The 16040-nt window shown below is 36.0% G+C and overlaps 1 protein-coding gene across 3 annotated transcripts in view; it reads right to left on the bottom strand.

Moving 5' to 3' along the window:
- Positions 1–373: 373 nt before the first annotated feature.
- TNPO1 (transportin 1) overlaps positions 374–16040 on the bottom strand; it is a 127059-nt gene continuing 111392 nt past the window's right edge. Inside the window, exons 23-25 of one of the 3 annotated variants that reach the window (XM_067569085.1) lie at positions 15487–15561; positions 11105–11247; positions 374–5716 (exon numbers count right to left, since the gene is read on the bottom strand). In XM_067569085.1, coding sequence (XP_067425186.1) covers positions 11140–11247; positions 15487–15561 — 183 coding nt within the window. In that variant the 3' untranslated portion in view covers positions 374–5716; positions 11105–11139. Of the gene's footprint in view, positions 5717–9959; positions 10300–11104; positions 11248–15486; positions 15562–16040 lie in introns of those variants that run through there. The other 2 variants (XM_067569086.1, XR_010923992.1) reach the window with 2 other exon arrangements.

The following is a 16040-nucleotide window of genomic DNA, read 5'->3' as shown; positions in this document are numbered from 1 at the left end:
GACTTTTTAAAACAGATACTGAATGCAGTCAGTGTACCATTACCAGGTGGCAAAAGTTATCTGCATCATCAAATACAGGTTTATTTCAGGTTAAGGACATCTTTTTGCTTGTACAAATATATTTACAAAATATCAATAGTGTGAGGTATCTAGAACAAAGTTAATTGCATTACAAGTGTGTGTTAGTGCCACAGATCATTTTCTTTCAAATAAAGAAAAGTCTTGTCCATTTCAAAACTAACAGAAATTAAAGCCTTCAGAACAGACAGCACTGAACCACAAGAGTGCACTATTCAGTAAATAAAAGAACACTCCAAAAAGAAGTCTGGACATAAAATTTTTTATCTTCCATTAAAAATCAGAGTGCAACATCTATATTTAAACAACTTTATTAACATAGTCAAGCAGTGATTAACATTCACATCTATTATGTCACATCATACAAATGTAAATACAAAATTACTACAGTACAATATATATTCTCTGCATGATCCAAAATATTTGGTGGCCCCAAAAACTCTTTAAAATTCAGCAGCTTATCAAAAATTAAAACCATATTCTATTTAAAATGAAGTTCTGTTAGCACAGAGGCAGACTTCAAGAAATATCACCAATTTAATACAGCTTGAGAGGTTGCAGGAGGATATGTTTGAAGGAAACATTGTAACGTTGTGGCAGGTACAGGAAACATCAGATTTAAAGCTTTCAAGCAAAACTTGTACAACCTAAGTTGTCAGCAGAAAGATCCAGTCAGTCATTTTGCTAAATCTAAATTATTTTATTTACTGCATCCAATTTTAACAATTTTAGAACTGGTTAGGTATTAATAAATTAGGTCATTTACAACATATCCACCTCTTTTTCCTTTTTGAGATATATTAATGTAGGAAATTTCTACAACCAAATAAATGTGATTACACAGTATTGTCCAATCATTGCCCCCAAAAAAAGTCACCCAGGCGTTCCCAGTTTGTTGCTCACCAATAGAAAGATATTTAAAGATAAAATAGCTCAATGGTATCAGCTTACAGAAATGGGATACAACCCTGTAAGCACTGAAACTGTTTGGAAAGTAGATTTGTTTAGAAGTACACTGTCCAAAAAAAGCGTGGGAATTAACATTTCTATACATCCATTTTAACTTCCCTTCACATGAATACATTCAGATTTATAAGTATCTTTATTATTTTAGCACAATACACATTGGAAAGGCAAGCCACACACAATGTACTGATCTTATTACAGTTTTCATTTAGAATAACCTAAAACTGATTTGGCTCCAACAGTTAAATGCAAAGAGCAAGAACCATCTACAGACAAAGTTTTTGTACTGGAGGAGGATGTCTAGTAACCTGACAGATGTAAGTCATACTGGAGAGTACACATATGAAACCTACAACTAGTGTATTAAGTTTATACCCAAGATTAGGTATTGCCAATAATATGCAATGAATATGTAAGCAAACTGATGTATAGAAACTACATCAGTGTCTAACTTGCATTACTACATGTTGGTTAGTAGTTTACAGCAGCAGCTTCGCTATAGATCTGAATCTTTATCTAAGGCTACAGTAAAAAAAAAGCTAGATAGTCTGTAGACCTTATACAGTATTTTTAAAAGGTCCATCACCTTACATGAAAAAAATATTGAGAAGCAGTTAATGCCAACTTTTTGTATATTTGAAACAAAAACGTCCTATGCAATGCTGTACTTAAAGCACTATTTATGAAGCATTTTAGTTGCTGTTATGTATGGACAGAGTCTTCTCTAGGGAAGATTGTTTCACACCTTTATCTGTTAATACATTCAATATGAATAAAATAGTGTCTTATGTGAAGCAAAATCATTGTTGTCCCATAGCAGGTTAATTTAGATTGTAAGAGTTTAAGACGTATTAGGCAGCTCCTCTATATGAAATACATAAATTGGTATAATTAAGACATGTTTCATATACATGTTGTGAACAAAAAGGGTACAAGAGTAATTCACCTGAGATAAAACTAGTATTTGAATATTTCATGTCTGAGTAGCAATGAGTTTCAGTTGAGGAAAGCCACTTAAAATTTTAAAATATACATTTGATTATATTATACATATATGCAGCTTAAGTAATTTAGATTGATGCTAAAGAAAAAGTCTTAACAAAAATCACAGTGTGTGTCAAGATTGTTTAGTACAAAATTTATGCTACTTAACTTTTAAAAATCATAATGGCTATAAATTTCAAACCCTTTCTTTTTAAAGTGATCTCTTGGGTACAACCTCTAATAAGTAGCAATAAACTGAAGCATAAAAATTAGCTTATTACAATTTTAATTATTTACACACTGATTTAGAAAATAATCAAGCTTCAGAAAATTTACAAAATTGTTAATTTTTGCTTACATTGCCTGAAGTCATGAAATAGTCTACAAATTTGTTTTGAATGAAAGACAACTTGTTTTCTGAATGCATAAATGAAAAATTGTGGTACTGAACTTTACTTTGTTAAGACTAATTTAACTGCAATTTAGAACTGCCAAAAAGGTGCATTTAAAATTATTTTAAATACACTTTCTGTTACCAACTTAGGTTGATCAGCAGCTTTTGTTCACTGTTAGAATCCTTCAAAAAGGGAAACTCAAACAGGAAAAACAAGGCATATAAAAACAGTAAACACTGACCTCCTGAGGTTCCTACAACAAAAATATTCAAGTAGAAAATCTACATCATCACTTAGCAGCGGCTATTTCTGTAGTTTAGCACACTAACAGCACTTTATTCAGTGTGTAAGGAGCAGATGAAGTAAGCCGTGCTTTTAGCATGCTAAGTGGCAGAAACACTGGAATGTAACAAAGACAATGCACTATTCTACTGGTATAAACATTCAGTCAACATTCAAAAACTGTCAAAACACCACCACAAGAAGAAAGACGCTTTATATATATCCCATGATGCAACAATTTGAATTACAACAGTTAATGCTCAATCAGAACTTTTCTTGCCTTAAGTTATAACCTAAATGTGTTCTGCAAATCCCTGTAACTACATTATGCATTAGGAATATGGTTTAATTTGCTTTAAAATATATCAGAGGACATATTAAAGTTCTATGATTATGACAATATTGTTTAATTTCCATTGTTTTGATTATATTCCTTACTGCTATACCAGATCAGTTTAAATCTGTAAAGAGTCACACATTTATAGATACCTATTTAAAATATTCACATAAAAGTGGATATGATGGACTTATCTGTGTTTTTAATTCCAGTTAGTGGGGTTGCTGCAATTGTTACAGCTGAATTTAAATAAAGTCCAAACACTGCACTATATTAAGGTAAATTTTATATTATATACAAAATTTTAATCTGGAAAAGCTGTAGTTTTTTCCTGAAACTGTTGCCAAATGTTTAACCTATATAAGAAATTAAAATAAATTTGGGTCTAAGGCAAGATCCTATCTCACTACATTTTTAGAGTAGTATGTCGGACATTTTTAGTCAAAGAAACGTATTACCCATTCACTTTAGAATTATTAGCTTAGAATGAAGATTTGTTGTTTCTAACAAAGCAATTGAATTTGAAAGCAAATCACATGCAGTTCTGATGAAACAAAATGAGGAAGTATCATGTATTAGCATTACTGAGTTTAGTCATATGTCAAAACTATCTTCAAGCAAGTATAATTTACTATAGTTTTGCAAAGCCAAAAAAAAAGGAATGTAAAACTTATGCATGCTATCATGCATTTTAAAAAAACCTCTTTAAACAGCATTTATCATAAAGCTCAAACTTCAGTGCAATGGCTAAATTATTCAAACGTTATTAAAGAATAGAACCATGCAAAGAAGATTAAGTTCTTACAAAAACTGTTATCCAATATTCATTCTGCAATGCAACGGTAAGAAACTAAAACTATAAATAGGCTGTTATGGCTTAATTTTGTTTTATAGATTAATTACGCAGCACTGAAAAATGGAAAGGTGTGGCTTCACCTCTGACCAGCAGAGTTAAAATCTCTCCATTTTCCTTTATCATCATGGGATACTCTTTAGGCAATCTAAATTAATAAAGACTTGCACTTTCAGATGGACACAAGATCAAGTGTACCAGTTAGATTTTCACATTCACAGTACATAAGAAAATACACATGGAAGGAAAAGTAAAGGGTTAACTTAACAAGGATTTATTCACAGGAATACACATAAGTAGAGAAAAACAACAGAAAAGCCAAACAAATGAAATGAAAAGGATCCAAACCAACTTTCATTCTGTAGCTTTTAACTTGCACCCTCGCGCATTTAACAAAGGGCCACCAACATGCGCTGATACAGTGTAGATACCCTGCATTACACCCATTAACTTAAACATCTCTTTAAGATCATGCTTTGAACAAAAGAGAAAGCATAGAAGGTAATATGTTGAGTGGGAATAAACAATGAAATATAGCAATCATGTCATCAACTTCTACAATTGTCTTTACGTGCCAACTAACATTTATGCAGCCTTTAACAGATCTTACCATGTAACTCATTTTTAGAAGTTCTGATAAAATCACTAGTATATAACCATGCAGAAAGCACATCACACTGACAGCACAGAGGCAAATATTTTGCACAGCTATATCAGCTTTCCACATTGTGCAGGTTACACACAATACAATATCAATCTTATTCTTAACAGATCCTAAAAAGATATTTCAAGGCCTAATTGTAAACTACAGTACTTTATATCTATATTCTTAATAAAAATAAAATCCACAGAATCTTAAAAAAAGGAATTTTAAATGCAGGGTTATATTAAATTGGTAAACTGCAACACAAAACTGGCGCAACATAAGTAAAAGTATACCAATCTCACTCTATGTGATGCAAGCATGCTACTTTCCCACTAATTTAAATTACTTCTGATCACTATGAGCCAGAATGCATGCCTGAACCTTAAACTGCACATTAAGAATAATGCCTTACTCTAGAAATTAAATCTAATGAAGTACAACCATCAAATCATAGCCACTACTATAAAGTTTTTAATGTAAAATTAAGATGTCAATCTTTCCTTTGAAATGCCCCTCCCCCACCCAAAAAATGAAAGGAGTGACTCATTTGGCATCTTGCAAGTTGCTTCATTTTGTTAAAGTTAACCTTTATTACTTTATTATGGGGTTTCTATATTGTACACTGCAGGTGCCAGTTCCTAATACAGGTAGCAAACTGCATTTTAATTGTACTAACTTCATTTGTGTAGTTCTTCATTAACATGCAAATACTTAGGAATCTCATCAAGCAGGATGAAATAATGAGAAAACCCTTACTTAACAAAAAGCCTTTGACTGTTTGTAAACCCCTCCCCCCCCATTTCTAGGTTTCCTTTATTGTGTGCGAAATAGTTTTCCTCTTTACATATCCCTGTGGTTCAATTATATGGTTCTTGTTTTGGTACAATTCCCCATAATGTTCCAGAATGTGCTGTTCTGTGAATAGATTCTCTTTTTTGCTTCTTCACATCCAGTGCAGAGTTGTAATAGAAGACAGATTTCCACCCACAAAAGCTCCAGATGTTAAAACGTTTCCCAACATCGACTTAATACAGTGACGGCAACACCTCCCTCCCGCCCCTCCCAGTAGGCTTGGGATTGTACTGTATTCCCTACTGGTTTACCCTTCCCCCCAGTAAAGGGTAACATTTTCCCTGGGTGCAGAGGCTCCCTCACAGTCTCCTAGACTGAAGGACCTGTAAAAAAGAAAAAAGGCATAATTAAGTGTTTAGTAACAGGATTAAATTTACTAAGCTATGCAGAGTAAAAAAATAACATTTTTATGTTAAATACAAACTTCCACTTTTATTAAAATAGATACAGCATTCAGATTCTCTAACAGCCCTTTTTAAAACAACAACTATCAATCTCTTTTCAGTTGTATACCTTTTGTTCTCAGTCAGGAAAACAACAAATCTGTCTGCCTTAAACAAAATACATTAACAATTCCACTCTATGTGGCAAACTTAATTTTGAACTATTTTCACCAGCACTGATATTTGCAGAATAAAAAACTGAAAACTTATCAAGCATAAAACAAATCCTATTTTAACTAGACAAAATATCACTTTTACATCAATATAGAGCCCAAAAACAGTATTTATGAAGTAGTTTTCCAAAAACACAATGAAGGAATAACAAATACATACAACATATAGTTTTCCCACAAGAAAATACAGATCCATTACTGTGATTCAGTTATTCCATTGCAAAAATTATTGCTCAGTCTAAGTAATTCTACCAAGTATGAAACTATATTTAATATACTTTGATACTGTCCGCTCAATTGGAATTGAGAATCAATTCTATTTCTCATACTACTTCTTGGATTGTAGCACATTTGGTGGTTAGAAAAAAAAATATGTTCACTTGTAAACAGATCAGATTTGCAAAGGAGTCATTTAGACAACAAATACTGAACCGCTTAATGATATTTTTAAAGTCACTTTTCAAATTATAACAACCTGAAACAGATTTGCTTCTGACTGTTCAGAAACATACACGAATAAGAAGATTCCTTCTAGTACCTCCATACTCACTTTAGACTCTTAAATTTGGAGGCCATTTAAACACCACAGTGGGAACAACTTATTTCTACTTTCATTCTATACCAAACCCTCCCCCCCCATTAAAAGAACACAGAGTTTATCATCTTGTCAGGGTATGTTAACCTTGACTATGCAACCTTAATTTTGTCCCATCATGTATGCATTACCATTTTCCCTTCCTTAATGCACCCTCTCCCCACACCACGATAAAGTTTATTATGTTTACTTTAAGATAAGAGATGATACGGAGCTGTCAAGTGGCATCGTTACCATAGAAACTGGGATAAACAATGACACCAACACATTAAAATGACCATTGAAATATATGCATGTTAGTTTAATGACTATTAATTATTTCAAGACATAAAATTGGATTTCTTTCTTACTTCAAAGTATCACAACAATCAAAAGGATAAAACAAAAAATTAATATTAAATGTATACAAGTATCATTAAAATGTAATAGCACTGATGACACTTCTAGTCAACATCATGATAATTTTGTTCATCGAGAGTGCGTGAGTTGCCACACCATATTCACTGCCTTGGCATGTATACAGTAGTTCTGTGCAGGGAAGCCTGTTTTGACTATAGACAGTTGATTGTGCAGTGACCCTACTGGTACAGGTACAAATAATGTCTTATAAAACCTCAGATGCCATTGGGCCCTTGAAGAATACAGGAAGTTCTTCATCTACATTTTTGCATTCATGTTTTAATGATGACCCAATATCTGATTTATTTATGTGCAAAGACCTTCAAATCTGTTTGCCAAGCTGCTTTTTTGACATGCTCTTCAAAACTATCCTCACACAGTGGGAAGTTGGCCAGGGTCTTATCTGTTTTGATGACTAGATTGAGGGACAACCTATTCAGGTCTCTGAGTTTCCTTCTCTCTCTCATCCAATCACTCATCCAGGTCATCCAGCACTGCTAATAAAACTTCCTTGGTACAGAAATTGCAGCTTTTCCGTCACACTCTCCCAATTTGACAAGATCTCTGAAGTGCTAACCTCCCTTTGACTAATATTAAACAGATTCCACACTCCTCCCCAATACCAAATAGGGATGGCACAGAGTCACTTCCTGTTACTTCTTGCTGTACATGCATGACGTTGCAGACGTCAGAAGTGACTGTCACAAATTGCACACACAGGTATGAAGCAACACTTGTCAGATGTACTGGTAATGGTGCCTGTTTCAATCCATGTTACCTGTGTGTTCCATTTTTTAAAAGTAGTGAGCAACAAGGGCCAAAACATCTGTAGCAGGTGACCTAATCACTATAGTACTTTGACACAAAAAGACACAAAAGTCATACTGGCACATACAGCATGCAGAAGCATTCATGTGTCAGTTTCCTCTAGAGTACTGTACATGTGCTGGGCTTCTTCAACACCTCTGTTGGTGATGGACTTTGCTATTTCACCATTGGAAAAGCCTCCAGCAAGAACCTTTTGTGACAGGTGTGCTCCCATATGTAGGTGCATTTTGAACCATATACTCAGAGGAATTTAATAAGTGACTGCTTGTTGGATGCCACATTTAGAAACTTTTTTCAGGGAGGCACAGGGCATCCTCTTTTAGATGCTGTCTGGTGCAGTCTTCCTGCAGTTTTTTCAGACTGACTGCTGTCATACTTCTCAAAGACTTTGATTACAGAATTAGCTTTGTCAAATCCTTTTAGGACCTGCCTCAAGTACTCAACAGCCAATTCATCTAATGTTTGGAATTTGTCTTCAGCCATCATGTATATGACAGCCACGGCATCTCTGACACATACTGTGGTTTATTTATTGTATGCTCTTAGCTCAGGGATTCTTTCATCCTGAGCTTCCAGCTGATGTTCTAATTCAGCTTGGTCTGTTCTTCTCATTGTTCCATCAGCAGAGAAGATTAATTCAGGTCTGGTTTACACTGCCGTCGGCTGTCGACAGGAGGTATGCAAGCTACACAATGTAGCTTGCGTATCTCCAGTCGATGTACTTGCGTTGATGTACCGTGGTGTATTCATGGCGCTGCAGCGAGGGACAATACCCTCCCATTGACAGACTTACTTCTTTCACGGAAGTGGATTACCAGCATCGACCAAAGAGGCCATCTGGGATTGAGTGGGTCTACACAACCCACTCAATCGATCCCACTGCGTCAATCACCATGGATCCCTCAGTGTAGACAGACCCTCAGGCACAAGTCTAAGAACATCTGCCATTGAAACATCTCTGCATCATGATAAGGTCATGGCTCTGTTGAAAACAATTTCTGAACTGATAGCTACTGTGATTGTCCTTCCCTTGCCAGACTTAAATTTGGTCTTCCTGGCCATGTTAGCAAATGTTTTGATGCAGACTTCTTGACTGGGCTGAAGAAGCTGTGTCCCCCATCAGAATCACGTGCACCTCATACAAATCTCTCCATTTGTTCTTCACCAATATTTGCTATTTTCAGTAGACTCTTGTACATCTGATATTACATGCAATTCAGTAGATACTTTGAATAAGCACATCCAGATATAATTAGGGTCCAATGGGTTTGTCATTGTTGATGACATGATTGGTAAGAACTGTAACTGTTCTTCTTCCCTCTTCAGTGCAGAGGCCAGGACATGTTTGTGGACTTTGTCTTCACTGCTTATTGTTAGGCCACTTCTTCTCCCATAGCTTTTGTATATTCAGTCAGGATGTGTCTTGTGAGGGTCTATCTGACAAGTGCTGGCTTCTTCCTAGTCAGTCCTACAATTCCACTGCTTCTCCTTGAGTCTGATGATAGTTTTCTCTGTTCTCATGTCATTCCAAATTCTGTTGAAAGAACCAGGAGTCTGACAGATAGTAAATTCCCCAGATTCAAAGATTCTTCAGAGAGATTTAACATATCAAGAATGTATAGTGGTATCCACCTGGCATAACTGGGCCTGCTTGAAGTAAAGCAGGATGGAAATATGGTATACTGTGTGTTGGTGGACTTCCAATCACTCCCTCACTCCGCATGGACATTTGGAAGTAGTATCTGCATAATCTGGAAAAACTGAATGTACTTGAATGTACACAGAACTTGAATGTAGGAGACTGGGCATACTCTCCATCTCTGAAATTCTTCCAGTTGAAGAGTATATGCTGATTTACAGCATCATCAGGCTCTTTAATAACATGTTGTAAAGACTCAGTTAGCACTCAATCGACTGTTACTGGTGCACAACCTTCAATGAGAGACTGATCTAGTCAGCAAATTTATCATAGTTTTCTATATTTTCAATCACTTGTGAGAAACTCTGACAATAAAGAATATGTGACATGAAAATATTTCATGTTTGTATATTGGAAAATGTTGACATTTGCAATTTTGCCACATGTTAAATAGTTTCATCATTTCTGGAAAAAACAGACCTTGCCCATGCAAAACCAATACAAATCTTTTAATACATTGTCATTTAGAAGCTCTCACAAATAAACACCACTTTAAGATGCTGAAATTAACTTAAACAATAAAAAGTGTAGTGATAGTCAAGTTGCAGTGTCTCTGGAACTACAAAAAATGAAACGTTGGGAATTGTTTCACTTCGCTTAGAAGCTTGTGGCTCCAGCTGACAGCTCCACATCATACCTCATCCATGTACATAAAATAAGCTTTAAAATGATAGATGATGTGGTGTGTGCCGGGTGGCTAAGTTAAACTCCAAAAATATGGTCCTGTAGGGAGAACTGCCGCACTCCTATTTGGATTCTATTTCCAGCTCTGCAAAAAACCCATGGGCAAATAAACTTAATATTTCTGTCAATCAGTTCTTCATCTGTCAAGTGGGATAATACTTCCTCAATCTTACAGGGATGTTACAAAGATAAATTCATCAAGAAAGACTCAGAACTACTGTGATTACAGCCACAAACTTGCTTATACAGAAAAAAAAGTGCCCCCTGATCAGTGCAGAGGTAAGCTAGCATGCAGACAGGGGCACACACAGCAGGAGCACTGGTCTGATTTCTTATGCGTCTTTCTACCTCCTACAGAAGTAGTGCTCCCACGTACTGAGCATCACACTCACCTATTCTGTTAAAGGAGACAAGCTTTCAAAGCTCTATGTCATCAATAAGCAACTTTACAGATCTTGTTCCACAGTCATCTACCTATTAAAACTGAAACTCTAGTTTATTATGCATTTCCAGATGAATCCTGGTAAATGATCTATTCAGTAGAAACTGCCATTTGTTTATACACACAGGCATATGCAGTCTCATTGGAACACTGGGACATTATGTAACACCACTCATAATCCTGCCAAATACAATCAAATTGTCATAAAAAATGAAGAGCATGTTGTCTTTAGGTCAGAAGTGTACCTGTCAAATCTCAAGTTTCCATCAGCTTCTATTGTTTAAAAAAAAAAAAAAAAAAAGGATGGTACTAGAGCCAATGAATAGGAAGAAAAACAGCCTATACAGTGACTGTTTAAAAACCACACTTCTCGTAATGCAACATGTACTTGGGGAATGCTTGTTTTATAAATTAACTTTATAAAACCCCAATTCATTTTTGTACTTACCTCTAATTATGTGACTGCAGCTCGAATGCATGAGGTTAAACTCCATAGTAAGCTGCAAGGCGCTCTTTTAAGGGAAGAGGAAACTGGTCAGAGAAACGCCTCCAATTTTCATCCCCAACTTGATTTTTAAACCCATGAAGGATCTGCAAGCAAGTAAAAAAAAAAATTGTTTACCTCTGATTATTCTGAATCTGCACTATAACAGTCTGGAACACTAGCAGTCAGTTAGTCCTCAAATACATATCAGGCAGAAAGTGGCACCAAACTTTAAGAGTTTTGTGCCAGGAAGTGTTGCCCTCAGCCGGTCACATTTAAATTATCCAGATAAAACTTTCACAGCACTGAGAAATGAAGGAATTTTAGTGATTACTCTTACTTCTAAATGAAAAGCCAACTGTGAACTAAGAAGCACTTTTTATAAATTGTAATTAGTGAAATATTTACTATACCTAAAAGGGGGTTAATCTGAAAAAAAGCTATTTTTATTAGTGAGGGTCATTCTAGACCAGTGTTTTAAAAATACAAATTTTTAATTCTGCCAATTAATACATTTCATATTAATGTATCTAAATTTCCTTTAAAAATGGGTTAAGGAAAGAGACTGGAACTACAACCCAAGCTAGTGTTTGGCAAGGTGTAAATGCCAATCTGATAGAGTTCCTGAACCTTCTTTGCAGAAATTATAATAAAGAAAAGGTTTTAAAAGATTTAGAAAACACTTTAAAAGGTTTAGAAAACTCAAGCTTGGTCTACATTACACCAACTTAAGTTGGTATAACCACATTAACTTACCTATCCCCGAGCAACGTGGTTATACCAACCTAATCCCTGGTGTAGACAGCACTACGTCAACAGTAGGGCTTCGCCAATCAGTATAGGTAGAGTCTGCACTAAGCGCTACAGCAACGCAGATGCACTGGCGCAGTTCCGCCGCCTTAAGTGTAGACAAGTGCTCAGGGACACTAAACTAGAAGACCTAAAGGAAGCATGGCTTGGAAACTCTTCCTCAGTGAGAGCAGCAAGTGCAGAAGCTTGAACTCAGAGAGTCCCTAAAACAAGGTAAAAGGCTGAGGCTAAAGGGACAGAGTGGCTACAGTGGCCTTAACTGAAATCAAAACTGATACTTTTTTTTTTTTTTTTTTTTAGTAATTGCTTCTTTCCCTGAAATAGAATTTCTGCAAGCTATTTCATGTTTCTCCTTCCTACACAGGTGACTGATTAATCAACTAAAAAGACTGACAAGACTCCAGAGTTCCCGGGGAGACATCCCTAGAGCAACGTGACTAACATAACCCCAACCCCAGAAAAATAATTTCAGCTGTCAGTACTTGTAGATATAGGTTCAGGTCACTAGACACAAATCAACTGCGTCCACTGTGGCTTTCATAGTTCAGATTTCTATCTTGACATCTTAAAAAGACTCTCAGTGCTCAACCACTTGAGAGAAAACCAGCAAGATACCCGAAACTTCTTTCGATACTGCAGAGAAAGGTACACACATTCAAGCGTCTCTGCTTGACACAGTTTTTGGTGGCATGCATATTTTCCAGATATTGTGCTGATAAAAGCATATCCTCTTGCATATTTGACTGATATTTTCCAGGAGGCATCTGCAAATTCTGGATGGTACCTTGTGGACACCACTAGAAATATTGGTTATTTTAAAATCAGACCAAGAAGTGACATTCTTCCCCCTATGCTGCTATTCTAGTCTGAGAAGATTTCCTCTGTCCTCAATGAGGGCTCAGAGGCCTTTGTCCCACATTTAAGATGCTGATTTGAAACCAGTTTGGAAAAAGACAAAGTGGCAAAGTCTGAAAAGTATCCTCTATCTAACCTGCTTTCTGGAAGGGATGCCTCAGATTGCACTGTCTAGAGTCTTTGAAGACAGAGCGTCCCTGGTGGGACATAGGTGTGATATCTCATTCAAAGGCAAAAAAGGGTAACTAAAACTGCAGTCCTATTACATTTTTGTTAAGGCAATCAGAAGATACGTAATAACTAAAATGTACAGGAAATCTAATTAAGCCCAAAGAGTTAATTATCCTTGTCTCATGGAATCCCTGGATCCATTTTTCCAGATATGCCACAAAGGAACTTAAAGTTTTGGTGCAGCAGATCCACAGACAGAATGGTTGAAAAACACTTGATCACTAGCTCATATCTGATCTTAAAGAGATTCCAACTTCACAGTATTTTTTTTCCTCTGGTGGGAGGTACTTTCCTCTCTAGACAACAATGGATTCAATAGCAAGGCCTTTCCTGCATGTTAGGAGCTTCAGCTCTCTTCAGTGAACACAATCTACTAATGGCTTTGAGAAGAACTAGTATGATCAGGGTAGGCCTTAATTATTTATTTCAGATCTCTACATAAGGAAACATCTTTTCTTTCCCACTCTTGGAAGGAGAGAGATACCCCCTCAGAAGAGTTCTAAAAACCCTAGCAATCTTCTGTAAAAGGAACATGGATTATTTGTTATCAAAAGCATGGTTTGAAGGAACAATGGGGGAAGAAATCAGACATCGGAATCTTCAGAGCAGTCCCATTCTTGGTCCCCACCAGCAGCCCAGTGAGATTGGACAAGAAGAACTTTGACCTCATAGGAAAATAGTTATGTCTTCATATGATACTAAGACCCATTTTACTGGAATGAGATACCTAATAGGAAGGCCCGCCAACTTACAAGAAAATTCCTGCCCACTTCCTGAAGTGGAACAAGCACTGAGAGGAATTCCTGGAGATATTGGAAGGTAAGTGATGTTCTTGTGTCAGGGGACCAACCCCTGCTGTATCTGGCTTAAGTGTACCAGTCTCTCTACCAAGAACTTGAGGAAGAGAACATGACGCTATTGCTGCTGTGAATTAAGTTCCTACTGCACAGATGAGGAAGCTCTTCCCTTATGCTGACGAGAAGCCATCCCAGAGCACAGACCTTGAAACTATCCTGTGCAACTCAAGAAATGGCTCAGACTTCTTCCTAAGGCTGAAAGAATTCTCTTGTCAGTGTTTAAGTGGCAACAGAAGGTAAGGGTGAATATCTCTGGAGCTTTAGGTTCCTTAATGGGGCTCAGATAAATCAGGTCCTGGGCAGGAGAAAAGCAATTTTTTTACTTGTTCATCAGGCTGAAATGCTGAAATTCCAGTTTCTGTTCAATTTACATCTACATTGTCTGAAGGGAAAACAACAAGATTAGTCCATCATCCAAGTAAAGTATGACAGCTATGCCCTCGTTTAGGAGGACTGCCACTTCTGTCATCCACTTTTGTGAAAAAATAGGAAGCTGCTTATAAAGCAAATGGGAGGCACAACACTGCAAAGGAGTTGAAGGGGTAATATTATGTCTATTTGGGAAATCAGTTAAAAAAAAACAAAACCCTGTTTCATAGGTATCCGCTCAGCATATTTTAAATCAAAGGCTGAGGGTTGAAGAAATAAGTATCAAGATGTCCTCTTGATGGCCCAGAATCCTGGGGGCAGCTGAAGCAACTGGACCCACAAACAGCAGGATGAAGTGTATTCTTACTCCTTTCTTTTATCCTTTTCAGACTTAAAGAAACAGGCATCTGCTTTTGTGATTCACCGTAAGCTAGAAATGGGTTTGCTTTTCATGTGAACAAAATATATTTAAACAAAAAATTTTATAGACAGCTTACTTATGGTATTATTTATGTCTGCCTGATATCACTGAAAGTTAGATTATTTCAACTTTGCTGTGTCTCAATTTAACTGCAGTTGACAAGCTCTTTTAAAGTGGTCCAAAGGTATTGTTAAGGAAAGTTTGTAAGGCTCTTCAACAGTAACAAAACACAAGATTATCATCTATAAACAAGATTTTAAACCATGTTAACCAGAGTTAACACAAAACTGGAAACCTTATTTCCCTTCCATTAACCATCCAAAATAAAAAAGTTGTATATTTTTAGGCCACGTTATAGCTCATTTTATGTAATAAAAATATTTTTAAGTTGACATTTAAAGGTTTAATCATTTATTGTATTACACAGATACTGGTTTTTCCATACATAGCCAAAATTCTACTGGGCATGACTTTCAGTAAGCATTTGTAAAGCTTGTACACCCTCACAGCAAACAAACTTTCAACAATGCTAAAATTGCAAATCTGGAATATTTTCAAGTGTACAGTATATTTTCAAAAATCTATTCACAAATATTTGCTTTGGTGAAGTTTTACCTAAAATCCAAACTCATACATTGTGACTCCCATATTGGGACACAGTTTTCTTTTTTCTCCATAAACACAAAAAGACCAAAGTAAAAAGAGAATGGGGGACAGGGAAAGTAGTAGAGAAAGAGGCAGAAGAGAAGTGAAGAAGCCATAAAAGGTAGGCTTTATATTTTCTATTAAATTAGAAACATTACCTTACAGAACATGTCTCGGAGATCATCTTTTGGACTAATCCACGATGCAACAGCATCACAAAAAAATATAAAGTCCTGAAAGATTAAACATTATATAGGTTAGGAACTCCGTATTTGAATCATTCCAATTAATAAATTAAATAAGTCAATACAATACACTGCATTCTTAATTTATAAGTGTTGCAGGAACCTGAACTTCTATTCACACATGCTTCTATTTTATTTTAGATTTATTTTCAAGTGAGTTTAATATTTGTATAAAGGTGCAGTTTGAAAGCCATTAAGACTAAATGCCTCTATTCAAATAGCTAACTGGGTAAATCTTTTCCCTGATACACTTGCCCAACTAAAGGCACTGCACTGGAAAGAACCAAAAGGGGCCAGGAAAATCTCTCAGAAAAAAAAGACAGATGACTACTACAAACTTAACAGCTATAATAGTTACCCCCACCCTCCACTCATACTCCCCAAGGATGCAGTACTCCTCCTCTAAGGAGAGCAAAGGATAAAGTCAACACAGCCCATAGGAAGTTTTTGTAACCCACTAGTGTCAT

This window comes from Emydura macquarii, unplaced genomic scaffold (genome assembly GCF_026122565.2).
Source record: "Emydura macquarii macquarii isolate MOO-44397 ecotype Brisbane River unplaced genomic scaffold, CSIRO-AGI_Emac_v2 contig_2897, whole genome shotgun sequence".
NCBI lineage: Eukaryota > Metazoa > Chordata > Testudines > Chelidae > Emydura > Emydura macquarii.
This window is presented reverse-complemented; position numbering and strand designations above follow the sequence as displayed.